At 38.9% G+C, this 23,677-nt stretch overlaps 1 protein-coding gene across 1 annotated transcript in view; it reads left to right on the top strand.

Annotated features, from left to right (window-relative positions):
* Nucleotides 1–2,258: 2,258 nt before the first annotated feature.
* The window catches only part of LOC149028286 (serine/threonine-protein phosphatase PP1-like), a 34,369-nt gene continuing 12,950 nt past the window's right edge, over nt 2,259–23,677 (top strand). Inside the window, exons 1-3 of the mRNA XM_089135766.1 lie at nt 2,259–2,907; nt 19,744–20,303; nt 20,386–20,607. Of these exons, the coding sequence (XP_088991892.1) occupies nt 2,733–2,907; nt 19,744–20,303; nt 20,386–20,607 (957 nt within the window). The 5' untranslated portion in view covers nt 2,259–2,732. The remainder of the gene's footprint in view (nt 2,908–19,743; nt 20,304–20,385; nt 20,608–23,677) is intronic.

Genomic DNA, 23,677 nt, shown 5'->3' with positions numbered 1-23,677 from the left:
TCACTTGATAGTCTCTTTCTTATCGCTCTCAAAAAATTACTTTCTATTAAAATGGTGATCTAGCTAGATTTTTATTATACTCATTTCTGCCATGCCATGGATCATTGCAATCCATTTTGTACCCATGCGTGACATATACTCAAACAAAAATCTAATTGACTGAATAAATCTTGTTTTCAACTCCTAACCATTCAAATTGCCCACATAGCAGTTAGGATGGACGTTAGTAACTTTTTTTTTTTTTTTTTTGATGGGGGTGTTTGGTGAAAAGCATTGGTAACTTGTAACTGCAAAATATGAAGCAGATGGATTGTTGCGAATACCACAGAAGAAAGCAACTGCAATTCTGTTCTCCTATTACAAAATAAAAGGTAGACAAATTGTGTTGCGACAACAATGCAATGAGTAGTATCTTATCAAACAAATCAAAATATGACACCCACCTCCACCTCCAAAACCAGAATTTGGCAACCAAAATTCCAGTTAAAAATGATAAATAACCTGAAAAACATGCTTGACTGTGAAGAAACTTGTGAACATGCCTAGATCAATTGCATATTTATTCATGCAAAACTTTTAAGAATAAAACAACCAGTAGTTAAAAGACGATAATATTTCTATGAAGAACATTTTGAACATATTTATTCATGCAAAACTTCTAAGAATAAAACAACCAGTAGTTATAAGACGATAATACTTCTATGAAGAACATTTTGAATATATTTATTCATGCAAAACCTCCAAGAATAAAACAACCAGTAGTTAAAAGACGATAATACTTCTATGAAGAACATTTTGATCACTTTCCTTTTTATTAATAGTAAATCTAGAAATAATAATACAACAATTTACTCAAATTCAAGTGTAAATCATTGCTGACTATAAATTCTTATTGGTATTTTCATGACTATTCATGGCCATTACCTTGGGTGGAGTTAAGCAATTGAATAGATTAATTCCAATTTATAGGCATGACGTGAATATGAGAATTAATTTTCCATTTAGTAAGAAATTTTGGGTGAAGGTGATTTATTATCCATTAGTGAAGAAGTGACAATGTTATTGATTCTCCATTAATAAGGATTTAATTCTCCACTCAGTGGGGAAAGTGGGTGACGTAAGTTAATAACCTAATTCGTTAGCATGAGGAATTCAATGGGTGTAAGTTGTGGTTTTGGGCCTACATAAACCAAACACATCCTTGCATAATAAGGTAATTCATACAATACGATACACATTTGCATTCTTATTTACTTACTTCATTGCAAAGTTCATTTTCTTTATTGAGTTTACTCCAGTGTTGTGCTGTAACTTTTGGTTCTTTGGAGAGGTTATTGCTTCATCTTCTAGTTAATAATTATTTTATCTTGAAAGGTGATGGTTTAGAAGAACCCTTGGTAGTAAGATGCATCAATTACCTTAAAAATAACACTCAAGGTGTGATTCAACTTTGTTCGTTGGTGGTTACTTTGAATACAACATCAAGTTTTCTGGATTAGCTATGGATGTTCAAATCTCAATTTTATTTCTTGTAATTGTAGGAATTTATAATAAATTTATCCAACATAATTACTAGTAAATAACAAGTTAGAGAATTAATGCAATATCTCCACAAAAAATATTTCATTTTGATAATAAATTTAGTTCCAAATAGGTATCAATTTCTATGTTATAATGACTTGATAATTAAATATGAAGTTTGTGGAATTGTACTCAAAAACAAGTTTGTATTTTTTCAATGCATTTATGAGTTTGTAGCCTCTCAATGCATTTAAAGGGAGAGTGGAGGAGGGGATTTTTCTACACAGTCTTATTCTAATAATTTTTGTTGATTTTTTTTTTGATATTTTCACCTCATAGTACAATTATGTACATCAACTGTTATATTAAGGTCTACCCTTTATTTTTTAGTTTGTTGATGATGTAAATGTCCCTAAAGCACAAAAGAAATTGGAAAAAGAAGAGAAAGCGCAGTAATATAGGGGAGCAAGAGCAACGTGACGGGGTTAGACACAAGAAAGAATCTGAAAAATATAAAAGAAGAAAAGCATAAGAAGGGAAGTCTTTTTCAAGAAAAAAAAAACCGAAAGAACAATCTTTTTCTTTGAAAGTTTGTCGAAGGATAAGGTTCCTTTACCATCGGCTCGATTCCTAGAATTTAGAAAAAAATTTCTTGGACATGGGTATATATGTAATTTTGGTCTACGGTTTAACTAAATTAGACTTCCAGCGACGATTCCTGTACGGTTTCATGGTACTTAAAAAGAAAGTGTGGACGATGAAAACGCCGTACCGGTTGAAAGGTGTTTCGAGTGCGTCACCGGCGGCGGCACCACCACCATCACCACCACCACTAGTTCAGACTCTTAAGCTTCCCTTCTTTCATGCTCTCTCTCTCTCTTCGCCTTTAAAGATACTTGCGAACTGGTTACTTTTTCAGTTTATTGTAATCGTCTAGCCTTCGGAATCAGCGATCGAGGGGAATGTTTGAAAAGCTCTTCGGTCGTCAGTAGGAGAGAAAGGCCAAGCCTAATGGTAAAGTAAGATAAAGAATTTTTTTCATCCACAAATGATGTAATTCTCCTCTTGGCTCTTACGCGAGTGAAATAAAAGAAGCTAAAGTACAACATAAAAGTGAGGGGTTTTTGTCTCTGCTTTTTCATTTTCCTTTGCAATTATCATCAAATTTGGTTGCTGCTGTTTGGAGAGATCGAGCTTGGGGCAACTGCGGGATGGACCCTGCTGTTCTCGATGACATAATTAATCGACTTCTTGAAGTTCGAGGTCGACCGGGGAAGCAGGTCCAGCTCTCAGAGGCGGAGATCCGGCAGCTGTGTGTTGTATCCAAAGACATTTTCTTGCAGCAGCCCAATCTATTGGAGCTTGAGGCGCCAATCAAGATTTGCGGTAAATCTTCGTCAACCCACATTTCATTCTCATCAACACCTCTTCTAGACTCTTCTAGACTCTAGGTGTGGATTTAATTGGTTGTGTTGAAAAGGGTTCCCTTCAACTTCTGGCTTCCTTTTAGAAACAACTTTTCTGGGTAAGAATTAAATTCGGTCTGCCGCAACGGACTGTGCATGAATGAGGAATTTGGAGGCTGAATTGCTTCTGATTCTTCTTTTCATGGGCATCTCTTTGAAACTTAACAAAGTTAATTTCTTTCTAGGTTTCTGGAGAGAGAATTAGCCCCTAAAAAACGATTCTGAACCCTACTTTTGGTTTTTACAATTTGGAGCCCGCCTAACAGGATTCTGAACTCAGTTTTTGGTATTAATAAGTTAAATGACAGAATAATTTCACAAGGTGATTCAATCTGTCGTGGATGTGGGCTTTATAGCGTCTGCCTAAACGTATTTCGTTCACTTCCTGCACTCTAAAAGGCTTTCCCCCCATGCCTAGTAGTAGTATGCAACCCGCGCCCAAAAGCCAAAGGGGAAAGATCACATGCAACTGGTTTTACCAGAGGCTTCCTTAGTGTATGGTATGGCAGGGTATGTTCTCTTTGCATGGTGTTTATTATGGACCGTGTACAAGATAGTTTTATGGTCATCCATCTGGTTGCTTCTTCATTTGGTTTGTGGAGACGCTTAATGTGTCATTAGAATATACCGGTATGAGTTTGAAGCTCAAACTGTTTGTACTCTTAAATTTTTTTTAGCTGATGAATCCATACTGTGGTTATTGACTGAACTAAATGCAACTTCTGTACTAATAATATTTGTATCTTTCAACCAATTGAATCGAAATCTTCTAATTTAGTAAGTCACACAAAGCATGTGTGAAGCTTGAGTGTTTTGGTCATTCTCTTTAGGATTTTGGCTGGGCTTTAGTTTAAACAGTTTTCTTTCTACACTTTTTTTTTGGAGCTTTGCAAACTCATACCACAGTTTCATTTCTAAATAATAGCAGAACTCCAAACCAAATTCTCTGGTTGCCACTGTGGGAATCAGCATCCATACCTCTTAGGAGCATCAGTTGGATGGGGCTGGCCAATCTTTTTCCTTTGGGGGTTTTGGGGTGGGGGAGGAGATGTGAACACAGCAGGTGGAGGAAGGAAAGATTTCATCAGATTTAATATTGGACCTTGTAAGTGATTTAGTTCTACACAGGCCATGCATGATTCTGTTGGAATCCTCATGGGTAAACCTTCTCCAGTTCTCTCAAGGAAGTGTTAACTTTGGACCTTCACGAAAATGTGGGAGAGGAGAGGAGATTTCAATTATTGCCGACCAGCAGATTGGTGAGATAATTAGTTTTGCAAAACTCGATTCCAATTGTTTAAGGGGAAAGCAGGGATGGCAGAGGGGTTGGTTGGGACACAAGGGAAGGGAGAATTGCAGGGAGACTAGACCCAAAGAGGGAGAGGCTTAGCAAGGTTGAAGTAGGGTCACAGGAGCGTGTTGCACAAAAAGGGGAGGAAGTACTGCTCTTCAGTCTTTTAACAAAAAGTTCCTTTGAGCTTTGCTATCTTGAAATTACATAAAAATGAATAAGATCAAAGTTTTCTTAAATTTTACTATCCCACCCTTTTTTCTCCTGCAAAGAACGGTCTCCTATATTCTAATAAGAAAATCTTCTTCCGGAATATTAACATCCTGGTTGCTATTAGCTCATTCACATGCATCTCCTTAACATTATTATCAAGTTTCTTTCAGAAGAGGCTCCATCTACAAAGGAGCCAAACAATTATTGTTCGCTGATCTATCCTCAACTAAGGTGTTCTATCAGCATTTATTTGAGCCAAACAATGGAACCCCACTGTAAATTTGCCACAACTCAGAAAAGTCTCATTTGAAATTGCTTCAGCTATGCAATTGAAGCAAAATCTTTGTAAACAACCAATCTCTTGCAGGGAATCATGGTCCTGTACCTATCACTTCTAGCTTAAAGAGTGGAATAACACCATCACAAGAGGGTGGGCCATCATTTCTGTCCAGGCAGCCATCTAGTTAATTAACTAAGATTTTATACAATGCATGTAGCACTGAAGCCATCAAAGTAGATTCTCTGGACAGGAGGTTGGATGAAAACCTTGGTGTACTCAAATTTGTCAGGTGCCCTATAGCTTCATTTAGCTGGATAGTCCACAGACTTAGTGTTTCAGCATCAACTACTCCAATTAAATATGATGGAATTGATGTTTCAAACCCAACAAAGGCATGGAATAGGGACAACTCCACTGCTTTTCCAGATTTACTCTGATAATATAAGCAAGTAAGGCTTAGACATGTATTTGAAAAAAGACATGGGTCCAGATTGGTGAAATAATTAGTTTTGCAAAACTCGATTCCAATTGTTTAAGGGGAAAGCAGGGATGGCAAAGGGGTTGGTTGGGACACAAGGGAAGGGAGAATCGCAGGGAGACTAGACCCAAAGAGGGAGAGGCTTAGCAGGGTTGAAGTAGGGTTATGGGAGATTGTTGCACAAAAAGGGGAGGAAGTACTACTCTTCAATCTTTTAACAAAAGTTCCTTTGAGCTTTGCTATCTTGAAATTACATAAAAATGAATAAGATCAGAGTGTTCTTGAAATACAAGAAGACAACTTTCAAGAAGAAGCTCACTACACCTCTACCATTTGCACTTTCTAGGACTGACCTCTTGTTGAGCCTCTCCCTGTGATTCTCCCTTCCCTTGTGACCCAACCAACCCCTTTGCCTGCTTTCCCCTTAAACAATTGGAATCAAGTTTTACAGAACTAATTATCTCACCAATTTGGACCCATGTCTTCGTCCAAATACATGTCTAAGCCTTACTTGCTTATATCATCGAGTAAATCCGGAAACAGCGGTGGAGCTGTCCCTATTCCATGCCTTTGTTGGGTTTGAAACATCAATTCCATCATATTTAATTGGAGTTGTTGATGCTGAATCACTAGGCTTGTGGACTGCCCAGCTAATGAAGCTGTAGGGAACTTGGCTAATTTGGGTCCATTTAAGGTTTTAATCCAACCTCCTGTTTAGATAATCCACTTTGATGGCTTCAATGCTACGTGCATTGTATGAAATCTTAGTTAATTAGCTATATGGCTACCTGGACAGAAATGATGGCCCACCCTCTTGTGAAGGTGTTATTCCACTCTTTAAGCTAGAAGTGGTAGGTACAGGACCATGATTCCCTGCAAGAGATTGGTTGTTTACAAAGATTTTGCTTCAATTGCATAGCTGAAGCAATTTCAAATGAGACTTTTCTGAGTTGTGGCAAATTTACAGTGGGTTTCCATTGTTTGGCTCAAACAAATGCTGATAGAAGAGCTTAGTTGAGGATCGATCAGCCAACAATAATTGTTTGGCTCCTTTGTAGATGGAGACTCTTCTGAAAAGAACTTGATAATAATGTTAAGGAGATGCATGTGAATGAGCTAATAGCAACCAGGATGTTAATATTTCGGAAGAAGATTCTCTTATTGGAATATAGGAGGCCATTCTTTGCAGGAGAAAAAGGGTGGGGTAGTAAAAAGTGTGGGACCCATATGAAGTGGGTGAGGGGACAAAAAAGTAAAGGAAAAGTGAGGAAAAAGTAAAAGATGTGGGTCCCACATACTTTTTGTTTTCCATAAAATGCTACAAAAAAGGGTGGGATATTTTAGGTATAGGATGGGAAAAAAGTAGGTGCCGCATCAGCATACTAGCTCCTTAATTTAATGAAGTTTGTCTGATCATTCTCCCACGCCAATGAACCAAACAAACTCAACTTCTGGGTTTTATTTCGAATAGTACACTTTTCCCACTCCTTTTTGTTCACCCCATTTATTCCATCAGACAAATGGTTTTTGTTAGGGACCTAATTACAACAATGTTATCCTCCTTAAGGTTTACTTTAGATTATACTATATAATGTAATAGTTCAGCCCAGAACAGAGCACAACAACTCTACAGACTTTAGTGTTAACAGAAACTAAGTAAAGCCACCCTAGCTATGAGAGGCCACTACTCTCCTGCAAGTCTCCTTGCCCATACCCAATACAACTCTTCTCACGTTCCTACTCATCCTCTCTCTTGAGTCTTGACAACAAAGCACTCACCAATAACTAACCCCTAACTGATTCCATTACTGCCCATAATATCATTAGAATACCTAATGCAGGGCTGTAGACATGATAGAAAAAAGAACCCCAATGGGTCATAAATGTATGACTCAAATTATCCCATGGCTTTCATGCGCTAGGATTATTTTGGTGGGTTAAAGTCAAGCCCACATGCTGTGATCTTTATGGGCTAGATTAAGCCCAAGTGTAGTCCTTTGAGAAATTCATCAAAGTCAATAAAAGAGCTATAGTTTGAAAATAAGAAAATTATTTCAAAAGGAGCTTTCCTTTGTCAAGAGTTAGGTAGTGGTTGATAGGTGGGTAGCTAGTGGTTGGATGGGGTATTTGATGTTGATGTTTTTCAGATTGACTATATAAAGGGACTTATGCAAGAGGCTGGATCACTCACTCATCAATTGAATCAAAGTTGCTTTTCTAGCCATTCTTCTCTATGAGAAATCTTTTGTTTGATTAAGGCAAGTTGGTGGTTGATCCAATCAATCCACCTTGTGGTGTGAAGTTCGGTTGTTACTTTTTTGTTATCACTATTTTGTTAATTCCCTCATATTGTTCTCGCACTTTTTTTGCCTATTAACAAGTCTAGTTTGGTGACCCTTTTTGCTTTACTTACTATTGAAATTTGCCATCTACTTGATATAGATCTCAGGATGTCTTTCTCATTTCATAATTGTTTCCTTCACTTTAGCCTAACTCAAGTCTAGGTCCTAGTTTTGCCCCTACTCTGAAGAGCTATTATGCCCTTGGTGATAAGTTATTCTCATTGTGATATAACTCCAGGTTTCAGTCGTGTTTCACACTTGAATTCTGTTTTATACTTAGTTTGTCAAATATAAAATTTATTCCCTATGAAAAGATCTTGATTGTTTACTATTTTGATCATTCAAATGTAGTACTACATTATTTGGTATCATAGCCATGATAGGGAGTGAAAATTCTAGACCATCCAGTACAATTGGTCTTATGACAATAATAGTGGAGATGTTTCAACAGCTGAGTAACCAGATCACTGCGAACCAAAAGTAGGTGGAAGAGAGGCTCCCAGTAATGGAGGCACGAGTTGCTACCTCTACTCATGCCCCACATCCTCCACTTGGTGAAGAATCCCAGCCAGCTCACTCTTTAGCCAATTTTCCTACTTGGAGGAATATAAGGGGAGGGCCCTAGAGGATTCCAATTGAGCAAGCAATTTACGAAGAGCACCTATGGAGTTATTTCAGTGGAGAACAGCCTACATTCAATAAGCATGTTGGTGACTCTCAAAATGTTAAGCTTGAGCTCAAGGAGACTCGGATACGCATGATCCTTAAGTATTCTATGATTGGTTGGCAACGTTGGATGACTATTTTATTGGTATGAACTATCAGAGGCATGAAAGATGCTAGCACGTATAGAGCTAGTTGGAGCTGCACATGAATGATGGAGAACTTGTGAATATGCGTTAGAGGATAGTGGTAGAGCTCCTACATGGAAGCAGATGAAGGAAGAATGGAGAGAAAAGTATTTGTCACCCACTATTTGGTTTCGACTACTAGGCAAGTTAAGTTCTCTTCATTAAGGGAACTAGTCTGTTGTAGAGTATATGGAGAAATTAAATCCCTCTCATCTTGTACAGGAATTAGAGAGAAAGAGATCCAAATCTTGTCACGTTTTAGATTGGCTTTATGGCCTGAAATCAATTGAGCCATTGGCATTGTGGATGTGGAGAATATGTGGGACAGCTTTGAGAAAGCCCTACATGCTAAAGAACTATTGGCATCCAATAGCAAGGAGTTGGATACCAAGATGGGGAGGCTAAGCGAGATTTTCCAGTACCAAAACCTACTACAACAACCCCTCCTCGACCCACAGTCCCTACCCAACAAGATAAGGGCAAGGCTCTTATGACTAGTGGCAAGTGGCAACTGAGCACAATATTTCCGTTGTCAAGAGGTTGGACATTATGCTAAGTATGGTCCACAACGTCAAAAAGATCCTGATCTATTTCCATACCCACTTGAAATCAGCAAAATTAAATGGTTGGTTGAATAAAGCAGTGATTTTTTTGGTTTTTTTTCTTCCTGTTAAGTATTGATGTAATAATATGAAAATGCTAAGAACCTGCACCTGCAGAGATCTGAGGATGCCTGCATTGGAGGAGGAAGGGATAAGATTGGAAGTAGAGAAAATAGGGTAGCGGAGAAGGAAGATGAAGTGGGAAAAGGATAAAAAAGCTTTATGGTGTAAGGTTGGAATCTTTCTGATGTAACCTACGGTCTGGTTCAGTCGTCAGGATCCTCTCAGTTAGAACCAGCAGCACTAATAGGATTAAGACCTCGCTGTTTAGGTCAATATCTCAGAAGACAGCAGCAAATAATACTCCAAACAGCTCACTGATTGGCTAATTTGAAGCCCAAGTCGTAGGGTTAGGTTTAGGGTAGTCTAAGGTTAATTGGGAAAGGGTTTAGGTGATGCAGAATTGAAGGTATATATAAGAAAGAAAAACCCAGTGGGTCAGGCCCATCAAAGGCCTAAAGCTATCACCCAAATCAGCCCATGGCTTTCATGGGCTAGGACTGTTTTAGTGGGTTAAAGTCAGCTCACATATGTTGATCTCCATGGTCTAGACCCAAGCCTAGTTCTTGAAAAGTCAATAAAATGGGTTGTGCTTTGCAAGGAAGAAAATTCGACCGAAACATGAATTTCGACCTTGGAAAAGGCCGAAATTTCGATACACTTTTTTATGGAAATTGGAATTTCAATTTCGGGTCTCATATGGACTCAAAAGGATTTGGATTATTGCATACTACCTATTTCAAGCATAATAAACACAATGGAACTAGTATTTTGCCCAAAAAAAATACCATTGAAAATTTATCATTAAAGCATATTAATAAATGACTAGTTGCGACAAGTGCGAACTGTATTGTATACAAGCATAGAATCATCAACATACATGAATTATTTGGTAGAATGGTTATATATACAACAAGTCAACAAAATAAAATGACTGACTAGATCAAGTGATGGTGTCTCACATATATTAAGTTGAAGCCTTTATATCATATATACATAAAATAAAAATTTACATAATTTTAGAAAATAATTATTAAAATAAGAAAATGAAAAAATGGTAGCAAATAATAAAAAGATAAGTTTAACAAAACACAATCATAGATCATAGTCCTAGGTTAAACATATATTAATTTCATGGCAATACAAGATCATTTAAGGTATGAACAAAATAAAAATAAAAAAAGGGAAAGTTTGGAATTGTTGGGTATGGCTCATGTTTCACATTCAATTGTTGCTGGAGTTTCCTTTGTAGTTGTTGTGGCTTAGGAGGTGTTTGGAGGCAAAAAATGAGCAAAAGAGGTGTTTGAAGGCGAAGGAGTCATGGAAATTAAGTGAAAATGGGATAGAAATCAACAAAAACTAAGGAAAAACAAGTTGGAATGTTGAAATGGTCGAAATCTCCGAAATTTCGGTCAAAATTTTGACACTTCTCCGAAATAATTGGAATTTCGTTTCGTTTTTGAAAAATGCAGACATTTCGACAATTTTGGTTGAATTTTCTTGACACTTTTCCGAAATAATTGGAATTGCATTTCGTCTTTCAAAAATGCAGACATTTCGACAATTTTGGTCAAATTTTCTTCTATGGTGCTTTGAAACATAGTTGTCACGGCGACGAGGCGATGCGATGCGGTTTTAGCTAGTTGGGACGATGAGTCGATGAGGCGCCCTCCGAGGCGCTTTTGAGGCGCCCTTCAAGGCGCTTTTGAGGCGGTCGAGGCGTTTTAGTGTACATCTCATACACTAATTCATTATAAACATATCTTATATATAATAAAAAAAATTAATATTAGCCATTTAGCCTACCTCAAGTCATCCAACATACTACAAACCACACATAGTAGGTCCTAAATAAATTTCAAGTATCATACTATCATTAACAAGAATCAAGATACGATAAAATGTAACTAAATAGTAAACACATAGATGCATGTGCAAAACAAATAAACATTAGACAACATACCTTCATTAAATGTCACCAACACTAGCACCACCTCCACCATCACTTACAACTCCACCTCTTCTACATTGTTGAGCTGTAACCAAATATCCTCACTAGTAAAAGAAGAAAATGAAACAAAACATATTATATCTAAATAGAAATTTTAAATATTTAAGCAAACAGTCCCACTTATATCTAAAATCTAAAGTCCAAATCCCAAATATACCAACACACCCATATCCAAAATTCCCAATAAAAATCCACAATCCATATCCAAAATTCCCAATAGAAAAGTATAAGTCAGCTAGTCATAATCATCATCAAGTAAATTGGTAGTAAGTGGGAGATCTTCTTGAACTTCTTGTTGCTCCAAAGAGGTAGACCTCAAACCAAAATCATGTGCAATGTTCTCATCATCATGCAAATCTTCCTCTTCTTCCATGTCTCCATCAGACTCAGAGTCATGTTCCTCTTCCTCAACCACCCTCTCCAAAGACCTGCGACGTGAGTAACATATATTAACTCCACCAGATGTTGATCCACTTGGTTGACATCTCCTCGGTCTATTTTGGCCCTCAAGTGATGAAGATGCCCCTATAGCTCTATCAACAGTGCTCCAAGTAAGATCACCCTCAGGATGGACTAAATCATCAGGCTGATTAACCATCCACTCACTCCCCGCACAAGCTCATTAAGGAGTAGTGGCACATAATTTCTAATCTTTAATCGCCTTTCATCGAACCTTTCTTGAAGACGACGATTGTACTGAACAAAAGCTAGATCATTCAACCTTTCATGTTCCAGCCTCTTCCTCTTCTTGGTGTGAATCTCAATTCATAAGCAATTGAAAAGAATCCCGAGTCATTCTTCTAAATTTAAATTTAAAAGTGTTTTAAATACTTGAATCACTTAATACTTACAAACTCAAATGTGCTCCAATTCCGTTTACAACCAGAGGAAGAACAACAAAGGCCTAGTATCCTCCGTGCAATCTTTGTAAGCTCAAAAGCAATTCCTTTATATGTATCCCACCATGTAACTATAGTATTAAAAAAAAAAAGAAGATTAACATAATAGGTAGAGTTACAAACCAAATAAGTATAACTAATAATAAAATATACAAGTAAAAACTTACGAGGACTCATAGTTGTTCGCTGTCTGATAGCCATAGCTGTGGAGAAAGGACCTCTTAGCTTCCTTGTAGTCATTTACCCGGGACAATATCTTATCTTGTTGATGTGCATCAGGCACTAGTCTTCCAACAACTTCATTGAAAGAAGTTTGGAGAGAAGTGATCAACTTATAATCATCTACATCATCTAAGTTGTAGAACTTCTCAGGATTCAAAAAATAGGCTGCACCATATAGAAGTCTCTCCATCTGGCACTCCCATCGCCTATCAATGATTTGTATGACTTTCTTCCAGAGTCGTTCTTTGCCTCCAAAATTGTCCGTTATTTTTTTCTTGGCCTCTTGCATGGCTACAAACACTTCAGGCAATGCGGGTCTTTCATCAGCATCCACAATCCTTAATACAATCATAAGAGGTTGTGATGCTCTAATACAATCCTCCACACCATGCTAAAATGCTATAGAAAAAGTTGTTTCAGCTACTTTCTTCCTTGCTTCTGTCTTGGACAAATTGGAATTTGTCCACTCCTCAGAAATGAATAAATGCCTTAAATCATCCTTGTGTTTCAACAAGCTTTGCAATGTCAAGAATGAAGTGGAAAACCTAGTCACTGCAGCCCTCACAAGATCTCTGCCATTTGTCTTCTGTCTCAAGGCCTCCAGCAATCTTGTGTGCCTATAAATGAAAGTGGTAATTCTCTTCCCCTGAATTATCACTTTCTTATATTGTTTCAAATTCCCAATGTCCTCTAGCATCAAATCAAGACAGTGGGCTGCACAAGGAGTCCAATATAATCTAGTCCTCTTCTCTATTAATAATGCCCCTGCTGCTTTGTAATTGAGGCATTATCAGTCACCACTTGAAGTACATGGTCTTCCCCAACTTCTTCAACTTTGCTATCCAATAACTGAAAGAGCATGTTTGCATCTTGCATCTGGCTAGATGCATCCACAGAACCAAGGAAGAATGTTCCCTCTGGACAATTGACAAGAAAATTGATGAGATGCCTACCCTTTTTGTCAGTCCACCCATTAGACATGAGTGTGCATCCATAATTCCTCCAATACTTTTCATACTTTTTCCTCATCTCCATTGTTCTTTCTTTTGCACTCTTCAACAAAGGCTCCCTGACTTCATGGTAACTTGGGGGCTTATACCCAGAACCATATTGTGCAATAGACTCGACCATCACCTCAAAGCTTTTAGCTTTAACTGCATTGAATGGAATGCCACACTGATACATCCATTCAACAATGTGGTTATCCACTCACTTCTTTTCTTCAGGAGATCTCATTCTATTCAAGATGGTTGTTTGAGTAGCACCCTTAGCCCTCCTTTCTTCAACAAGTTCTTCAGGAGTGCATCTAACATGCATATCCATGGGACCCCTACTGGTGGCTTATTAAGGGCTCTTTTCAGTCTCTTTGATGCAGCCCCAGAGCTTGGTATCTTGGAGCACACCTCAACCTCAGACCCTACACTAGGTAATGTACTTCCTCCACTAGAGGGCCTAGAGGCAGGAATAGGATGTTCTTCTCTAATTTGAATGTCATCATACTCCTCATTATCCAAATCAGTAACAACAGCTCTCTTTTTATTTTTCACCAACACTGCATTCATCTCTTGGGCAATTGCTGCAGTGGTCTTGGTGCACTTCACAACATCCCCATATCCACCCACTAGATGTTGCTACAATATTTTAATTCCTCCTTTAAAGTTTTTGTTGCACAAACTGCATCTGACTGTATTCCTATCAGCAACATTTGGCCAATACCCATATTTCCACCCTGGTTCATTTGATTTGGCCTTTCTCTTTGGGTCTTTTGAGGGATCATAAGCTTCACTCCCACTAGGAATAGGTTGACTAGAAGCAGCCGCTTGATTATCACTTGAGGGCCTTGAGGTCATTTTAAATAACTAGTGAATATCTACAATAAAAAATGAAACACATATAATCAGCCAAAATTAAAAACAATAATAAAGTTGATAATAATACCGTATAATTTTAATTTTGCACCATTCCGCACCACAATAAAAATCCTAGCATTCATCTAATCATCTCACTTCGTGATAAATTGATAATCAAGCTTCTATTCTGAAAAATCAGAAAATATAAGATGAAGATGATGACCAAAAAAAGAAAAGAAAATAAAAGAAAAGAAAAAAAAAAAAACTAAAAAAGAGAAATGAGCAAACCCAAAAATACCCCTCCTGATATTCACTAGCTATAGTTCTAATATCCAGAACAGTGCTTGACGTATATACACTTAAGCCCCATCCATTCACTTAAGTTCCCTTGAATTTTAAACTCTATAGTACCTTAATCAGCATTATATCAGTTTAAGGATATGCTTAATTCTAACAGCATTCTGTGGCTGAAACTCTGGCATCTTCCATTGTTTCCAAGAATCATACACTTCCTATGGAAGCCACTGCATAAAAGACTTCCTACTCCCACTCTTTTGAAAAGCAGAGGATGCAAAATCCAGGGTATATGCTCTCTATGTTCATCAACAGCTGACTTTAATCATATATTTATGAATTGTATATATGCTAGACAGGTGTGGAAACAATTCAGAATTTGAATGCTATTCAAGCTGAAGCCGAAGCCATCAAGACTACTATGCAAATGGCAATATCGAACAACATCAAGAATTTGATATTTGAATGAGATAATGAAGCTATAATTCATCTCATCAACAACAAAGAATCAACTGCTCCATGGAGAATTAAGCATTTCCTTGAAGACATACACATGTTTGAACCATAGAAACCAACTAACCAAGACATATTACCAAAAGGGTTTGAAGATCTAACGAGGTTTACAGTCACAGATTCACAATTTCACACCCAAAATTCATGCTTGGGAACAAATCGCAGGAAAAAGAAAAAAAAAAGGCAACACACAGTGATAATACAGTCATACACCAAGCAGTATATGAGTATATCAAGAATGCAACAACCAAACCAGAAAAAAAGGAAAAAAAAAGCAAGGTGTAACAATCGCAGGAAAAAAAAAAAAAATCCGGCGACATATCGTCGCCTGAGATGGTGACCGACGCCGCTGCAACTTGGTCGCTGCAACTATGGTGGCATATGAGGGGGAAAAAAGAAGAAGAAGCAAAAGTAAGAGAGATAGCATGAAAATTGCAGAAGTTGAGCAATTAATTAAAATTTGGACTGAAAAACAGGGTACAGTACCCTATTGGTGTCGCTTGAGATGTTTTGGGCTGTCGCCGACGTCGCTGATTGTCACCGGTGATGTCTCTGACTGTCACCAGTGTCGCAGGCAATCACTGGTGGCGTCGTCGATGCTCAGGGAGAGGAGTAGCAGAGGGCGAGAGTAGCAGAGAGGAAGAAGACTCCAGAGTCCCGGTGTCACAAAGGGCGTCGTCGATGTCATTGGTGGTGTTGTCAATGTCGCCGGTGGCGTCGCTGACGCTCAAGGAGAGGAGTAGCAGAGGGCGACAATAGTAGAGAGGAAGAATCAGGAGAATCAGACAACTATATTTCGTCGCCGGTGTCACAAAGGGTGTAGTCGATGTCGCCGACGCTCAGGGAGAGGAGTTGCAGAGGGCGAAGAATCGAGAGGGAAATGAGAGTTAGGGATTTGGCTTGGGTTTCGTTCAATTTTTCCTTTTGTGTGTTTTTTTAATTTTATTTTTATTGAATTAATGTTACAAACTGATCCCATGTTTCTTAAGTATCATTTATGTAACCATTCAGCCATTAGATGAGTTCCAATTGGAATCTAGTTTCCAATTCAATTTTGGCCTTTGATTTGGAATCAATAAAATTGTGAATTTTTAAAAGCCATAAGGCGGTCGCCTAGCAGTAAAATGTGTCCAAGGCGACGCCTTGGACGCTTAGGGGACGCCTCATACACTGAGGTGGACGCCTTATGCATTGTCTCTGAGGCGCCTCTCGCCACACCCTCTCTCAAACCGCAAGGACGCCAAGGCGTCGCCTTGACAACTATGCTTTGAAAATAAAAAGAACTCATTGTCAAAAGAGTTGTCCTTTGTCAAGAATTAGGTAGTAGTTGAGTTATTAATAGGTAGGTGTTAGGTAGTGTTTGGATGTTACAATTAATGTTTATGTTTCTTTAGAATGCTATATGAAAGAGACTTATGTAAGAGGGTGAGACACATGACTCAACACTCAACTTTGAAATCAAACTGCTTGTTAGCTATTTCCTCTTTGAAGAATTCTTGTGTTTGATCAAGGAAGATTGGTGTTCGATCCAATTGATCCACCTTGCTGTGTGAAGCCCGGGTGTACTTTGTGTTCTTATTTTTCTCTCAGTTCTCTTATATTGTTCCTTCCATGTCTTCTTCATAGTTCTGCATTTGTTTTGGAGACCTAATCAGTCCATGTTGTTAAGCTAAGATCCTTGTACTACCACTCTGTTTTTCAGCCTCCCTTCATATCTGAATTCTGTTTATCTTAAGTCTATTAAATCTGAAATTATTCCCTGTGAAAGATCCTATTTGGCTACTGTTTTGATCAATCAAATACAGTACTACATTATTGGGGTTCATCTAGATTAGGTCTATCACTGGAATTTAATGAAAAGTATTCTGTTTTATCAGAGAGGTAATTGCAGAATTCTACAAACTAGGATTTGTATGTTTTAGGGCTAGAATTAACTCTGATTTGATTATTTTATAATTTCAGAATGGATCCCTTAAGGCTAGGGTTCAAAACAGGTATCCTATGTGGCTTAGGACTCTTGGTTAGGGTTTGGGAGGGGAGGTAGAGAAGGCATAGGAGAAGGTAATCCTAAAGGGTTTTAGGGTTTGGTTGAGGGTTTTGGGAGTTATGAGAGTTTTAATGGAACTAAGATTAGGGTTATGCTAGGGTTTGGGTTGGTCTAATTGGGCTGAATCTGGGAGGGAAGGTCATTGCGGTTAGGCGAATGATGTTCCTAAAGTTTGGGACAGATCTAATGGTTAGAAATTTTAACAGATACAGGGAGAGTTGTCCCGCTCCAGAATTAGGGTGGCCATTAGGCTTCCAAAGCCCCCATATAAGAAGTTAGTTTCTTAGCTAGGCGCCGGCAGGCCCAACTAGTCCATCATACCTAGCCCTTAAAGGAATTCTCTTTTCTATTCTGTCCCTCGCCTCTAACTGCTGCCTTTGTGTCTAAGAAAAAAGTCTGAAAATTGTAGAAAAATTCCAGAAAAATAGGAAAAGTGTGATTGGAGCATTAGGGTATGGTTTTAGGGTTTTGGAAGGGTGGCTAAGGGTAGGGAAGGATGGGTAGGGGTTGGGGAATGTCTGTACTTGTAGAGGGTGTTCCTTGAAGAAGTTGCTGAAACTCAGAAGCTTCAATGGCTGCCGCAGGGATGAAGATGAAGAAGACAATGATGTGGTTAAAATTTCAAAACTTAAACACTTTTCAGCTGAGGCTGCAAGGTTTCTTCCCCACGACCCAAGACTCTGATTTGCTTGAACTCTGAACTGATTTCATTCAATAATAAGAAGGGCTATTTATAACCTTACAACCAAAGCAATTTGAATAAGACATGGGGAACCTTATCCATAAAGGATTCCCCTTTTGAAAAGTACTCAACTAATTAATAACAAAAGGACTCTTAAAAGAAACCCTAATTGGACTCTTACATAAGACATCTTGAAGGAATCAAATTACTAACCCTGAGAAGGAGTCCTAATTGAAATTGGACTCTAACTTAAGAGTCTTACATAGATTGGGACTTTGTCACAACTCACAAAATACTAATCCAAATAAAAAAAATAAAGATAGATCCATGACCGTTGGATCAAGGGGGTTCCAACCATACCCCACTTGAGCCCTAAAAGGGTCGGGAAATGACCAGAATTACACCGGGGTATTTGGCCGGCTTTAAAGGGGGTCTTTTGGGTATGGTTTTTGGGGCCCAACCCTGGTTACATTACTTTGTCCCAGCTCCTAGCAGAGGAAGCCTTCCTCCTCCTACGTTCAAAGGGAACTTGTAAGGACTCATGTCATTCAAGTTTATATTACCTCCATCCCTTATCAAAATAGTGATGGCTAGTAGTCTTACTTACCCAAGTTACTTAACAGATGACTTCTGTGACAACTGAACAACTGGTTCTAACATGACTAAATAACTCCCCTTGTTGGGATACTTCTGCATACTGAGACTCTTAATCCATATGCTGTAACCATAAATAGCCATATGGGTCCCTTTTGTGGATGACTCTTTATGTTGAGTGTCTTAACCCATATGTATGCACAGAACAGCTGAGAAAGAAAAAGAGGAAGAAGCAAGAAGTAAGAAGGAGAGAAAATCAATGCCCACACTTTGAGAGTGAACAGACCACTGAAACCTTTAACCATTGTGACTTCCAGGTCTAGTACCAGGAGACCATTGCTTGTCATAATTCCATATTGATATTTGTGAACAGGATTCAGTAAAGAAGGCCGGAACTCCATTTATAAGGTGGGGTGATCAACTTGTTATGATAAAAAGAATTACAGTTTGGGTGCAAAACACTAGAGTTGACATCAAGCAAAATAACCAGCTGAATGTACATGGTCTTGACTTTCTGGTGGACTGCTCCTGCATCAACCAAGATTTTTTTTATATTTTTACTTTTATTTTTTTTTCTTTAATGCAGATACTATTTTGGATGAAGTGTCTATAGAGCTTTCACTTTCAGCTATGATGCAATTAGTAGGGTAGGGTATTTGCTATCAACCAAGGAAGTAAGGATTCTCCTTGGGTCACCCACCCCACACACCCCCCCCCCACCCAAAAAAAAAAAAAAATAAAATTTGAGGAAAGATGGATTTTTTCAAGACGAGGAGTCATTTCCCATTTATGGTTGACTGTGTTTTCAGGAGATAAGCTTGTAAGACCACCACACCACCACACCACCTCCCCACCCCCCTGAAAAAAGAAAAAAGAGATCGTCTGATGCAAATTTGTACTTTCGAGTAGAGATGTCACTTCCCATTTATCAGAAAGGGCCAAAGGGGGAACAAAATATGTGCTATTTCTGGATGTGAATACTGTGTTCTCGAGAGATCCACATGCAATTAATTTCTATCTCCAGGAAGTCTTTTGTGTTAACTCTTTCTCCTGATGAGTGGAGAAGCTTAAGGCTCTGGATTTGAAAAATTCATCCTTTTGAAAGTGTCGGATGTTGTCCATGACTAGTCGATAATCAAATTTCATTTGTCCTTTTTTTTTAATAGAAGTGTAAGCTACAAATTTCAAATTTAATTTATGCTTTACCCGAGGAACTTGATTGGGAAAACTGTGAAAGTGTGTTTATCTGTTTAAAGGTTTGGATTACTCACAGAGAACTTGAAAACTATGAGCTGTAATTTATGCATGAGCTCATAGTTGAACTCGTATGCACTCTTAAGTGAAAATCTTATTTGTTAGAATTCACGTCCATAGCTTTGTAATGTGAATGCAATTTATATATCATTTACAGAAAACTAGCTATACGTGATCCTCATTTTACGTGGCTACTGTAAAGTAATGATTTTTCAATGCTGAAAAAGAAACTTTGGATGTTTCTTTCTGATGTTGTACTTTGTATCTGATCAGGTGACGTTCATGGTCAATATTCTGATCTTTTGAGGCTCTTCGAATATGGTGGATTACCTCCACAAGCAAATTACCTATTCTTGGGGGATTATGTGGATCGTGGCAAGCAAAGCCTGGAGACCATTTGTCTTCTTCTTGCTTATAAGATAAGATATCAAGAAAATTTTTTCCTCTTGAGGGGCAATCATGAGTGTGCTTCAATAAACCGTATATATGGTTTTTATGATGAATGCAAGCGGAGATTTAATGTTAGGCTGTGGAAAGTCTTCACTGATTGCTTTAACTGCTTGCCAGTGGCAGCTCTCATAGATGAAAAGATTCTGTGCATGCATGGTGGCCTTTCTCCTGACCTCCATAATTTGGATCTTATACGAAACCTACAACGCCCAACTGATGTCCCAGATACTGGTTTGCTTTGTGATCTCCTTTGGTCTGATCCAAGTAAAGAAGTTCAAGGGTGGGGAATGAATGATAGGGGAGTCTCGTATACATTTGGTGCTGACAAAGTGACAGAATTTCTTCAGAAACATGATCTTGACCTTGTTTGTCGTGCTCACCAGGTCCTAAGCTATGATTTGGTTTTTTTTCATAGACTTGGACTTCCCAGGGTTTGCTTGACATACTTGTTCTCATATTATGCAGGTTGTGGAGGATGGATATGAGTTTTTTGCTAATAGGCAACTTGTAACAATCTTTTCAGCTCCTAATTACTGTGGGGAGTTTGATAATTCAGGTGCCATGATGAGTGTGGATGAGACTCTGATGTGCTCTTTCCAAATACTAAAGCCTTCAGGAAAGAAAGGAAAATTGAGTTTTGGGAGCACAACTACAGCAAAGCCTGGAACCCCTCCAGCAGGAGTCAAGGTATATTCAACACTTAAATTTGACATGAATGGGATATTAGTAAGATGTTCTATAACCATGGTGGTTCTATTTTAGAGTCACCTCCCCCATCCTCTTGTTTTTAGGAATAAATTTGCATATATTTGTGTTGTTAATTTCCACATTCCTACAGTGTCTTGTTGTCTTCTTTGTCCTTTCTTTCTCTTCCTAATAACTAATAGGAGTCTCTTCAAGGTCTGATGGAAAGCAGCTCTCATTGAAGAGATGTAGGTGTTGGAAAAGAATGGTGTACTTGAGACATGGAATGTCTTCATCCTTAAAATAAAATTAGGGGGTTGTAGATGGGTGTTTGTTTTATAACAGAATATGCACAGTAGTAGAATGGATCAATACTAGGCTAGATTGGTCAATAGGGGATTCACATCGACCTATGGTCTTGACTGATAGGAGAGGTTTGCTACTTGTGAGTCTTTCATGTGTTTTTAACCTTGGGTGGGATTGCAACATTTGCTCGTGAAAAATGCATTCTTCCATGGTGAACTTCAGGAAGTGGTATTTTAGATGTTCCTCCTAGTTCTCCCAGTTAGAAGATTAATGGAAAAGTATGCATGTAGATATGTACTCTAAATGGATTGAATCAGTCTCAAGAGCCTTTTTGGAGATTCCATATTGTGTTGGTACCCTTTGATTATTCACTAGGCACCGTTGATTATACCCTCGTTATGAAGTTATGTGGGTCTATGTCACACTTCTTCTTGTTTATGTGAGTGATATTGTTAATACCTTGGAAATAACCTTGCAATTTCTGGTGAACCTCTCTTTGCTCCCCTGCAATTTTCTGTAACAATTCACCCCTCACCGAAGGAATTTCACTCGCTCAATCTTTTGAAATCGGTAAACAGAATTGTCAAGGAATATACAAACAAACTAATGCAATGAATTCCCTTTACAAACTACAAATCTCATTACAAGAACCCTGCTACTGCTACGCTGCTAGACCAGTGAACTCACCCTAGTTCGCTCACCGCAAGCCAAGCTTGCCCCTCAAAATTGAACTCGATCCCCCCTTTTCCCTTTACAAGTTCATGTTATAAAGCCCCCTAAAGACCCAACAACTCCCCTCCCACATGATCCTCCCACATGGATTATTTGGATAACCTGAACTATCCCTGCCACTATACCTTCACCTGGTGTCTTAAAAATACTCCCCCCCTAAAGTCTCACCTTCCCCTCAAGGTGAATTTGTGCCTGCACCTGCAACCGCCATATCTCCATTGTATACATCCTCTGAAGCCGCTGCCTGATCATCATCCTCCTCATGTACCATCAGCACCTTGAGCTGTTTGGGCACTGGGGGTCTTAGAGGAGGGCGCGTCACAATGTAAGCATAAGCCCTGATCCATCTTCGATTTGAATTCCTCCAGCATCAACCAACGAGAACACTGGTTCTTTGCCGTAGAAGTTGCCGCTGCTTGAGAAGAAGTTGGAGAAGATGAAGGGCTTGTGGGTGTTGAATTGGTTTGGTCCAGTCAACCTAGTTGTGTTAGTTTCAGCCCCACTCAAGGTACCAAACGCTGGGCTAGACTTTGGTCCTTTCGTAGTTATTGAGTTAATATAGACGACTCGTTGGGTTAATGCTTGGGCGAATGGAATGGGTTGTGCCATAGTGGCCCAGTAAAGGCCTTTAAGGGCCCAATTCCTAGCTTTGAATGATTAGGCCGACTCCATCGTTTGGATCAAGCTCTTGGGTTTGAACAACTGAACCTTAGGCCGTATGTCATCCACTAGACTGGACAGAAAAGCACTGTGAATCCAGGCTTTGTCTTGACAACCGACGTTGCCGCAAGGGTCTCAATTGCTCACGAAACTCTTCGATGGTTCCTTGCTGCTAGAGGCTTACCAGAGCTTCCTGAGGAGTCTTTGAGACTTCGACTGAGGCAAACCAAATTCTCTCACCATCGCATCTTTCAGATCCTTCCACGAAGAAATTGGCACCTGCAAATTCCTAAATTGTAACCACCCGAGAGCAGGACCATCGAAGCACAACGTCATTGCTTTGAGTATCTCATTGCCGTCAAGCCTGTAGAGGTGAAAGTACCTCTTTGCTTTTGTGATCCATCCCCAAGGATCATCGCCTACAAAATATTGGCATCTCTAGTTGCCAGGAAATGAAGTCACATTGATGGATGACTTCCTCTACACTCACCAGATCAGCAATGCTCCCTTTCTGCAAATTAGTCCCAATTGATGGTTGTGGAGTGTTCGGTACCCTCTCCTCTGTCACCTCTGGCGCTGGTGAATCGATTTCATGAGCTTTTTCACGCATCAGGTAGCTCCTTAATTCAGATGTGAACTCGTTGTTGCTCTGCTGCTCTCTCTCCAACTGCTAACATAAGGCTCCGATCTGGATCTGAATTTCATTCACAGATTTTTCCAACTCTTCCACTCTTGCCTCCATTCTACTCCTAACCATACCCTGGGATCGACGTGCTTTGATACCACCTTGTTAAGACCCTGGGAATACCACTACAATTTCTGGCGAACCTCTCTCTGCTTACCTACAAGTTTCTGGCAACAATTCACTCCTCATCGAAGGAATTTCACATGCACGCTTTTTTGAAATCATTTAACAGAATTGACAAGGAATAAATGAACAAACAAATGCAATGAATTCCCTTAGCAAACTACAAATCTCACCCTGAAACTGCTAACGTTACCAGACCAGTGAACTCACCCCAGTTCACTCACTGCAAGCCAAGCTTGCCTGTCAAAACGGAACTCATTCCCCGCTTTTCCCTTTACAAGTTCATTTTATAAAGCCCCCCAAAGACCCAATGACTCCCCTCCCATGTGATCCTCCACATGGATTATTTGGATAACCTGAAACACCCCTGCCCCTATACCCTCACATGGTGTCTTAACAGATATTATTGTTACCTGCAACGACATTGAGGAAATCATTAGTCTCAAGTCCTATCTTGATCTGGAGTAAGATCTGGAGTTTGAGACCAAAGATGTTCACTATTGGCATTTTTCTTGCATTGAGGTTTCTTGTTTAACCCCATTCTGTTTTTCTCTCTCAACAAAGTAC

Source organism: Hakea prostrata, chromosome 1, assembly GCF_041222555.1.
Source record: "Hakea prostrata isolate BN-2017 chromosome 1, UWA_Hpros_2, whole genome shotgun sequence".
Classification (NCBI taxonomy): Eukaryota; Viridiplantae; Streptophyta; class Magnoliopsida; order Proteales; family Proteaceae; genus Hakea; species Hakea prostrata.
This window is presented reverse-complemented; position numbering and strand designations above follow the sequence as displayed.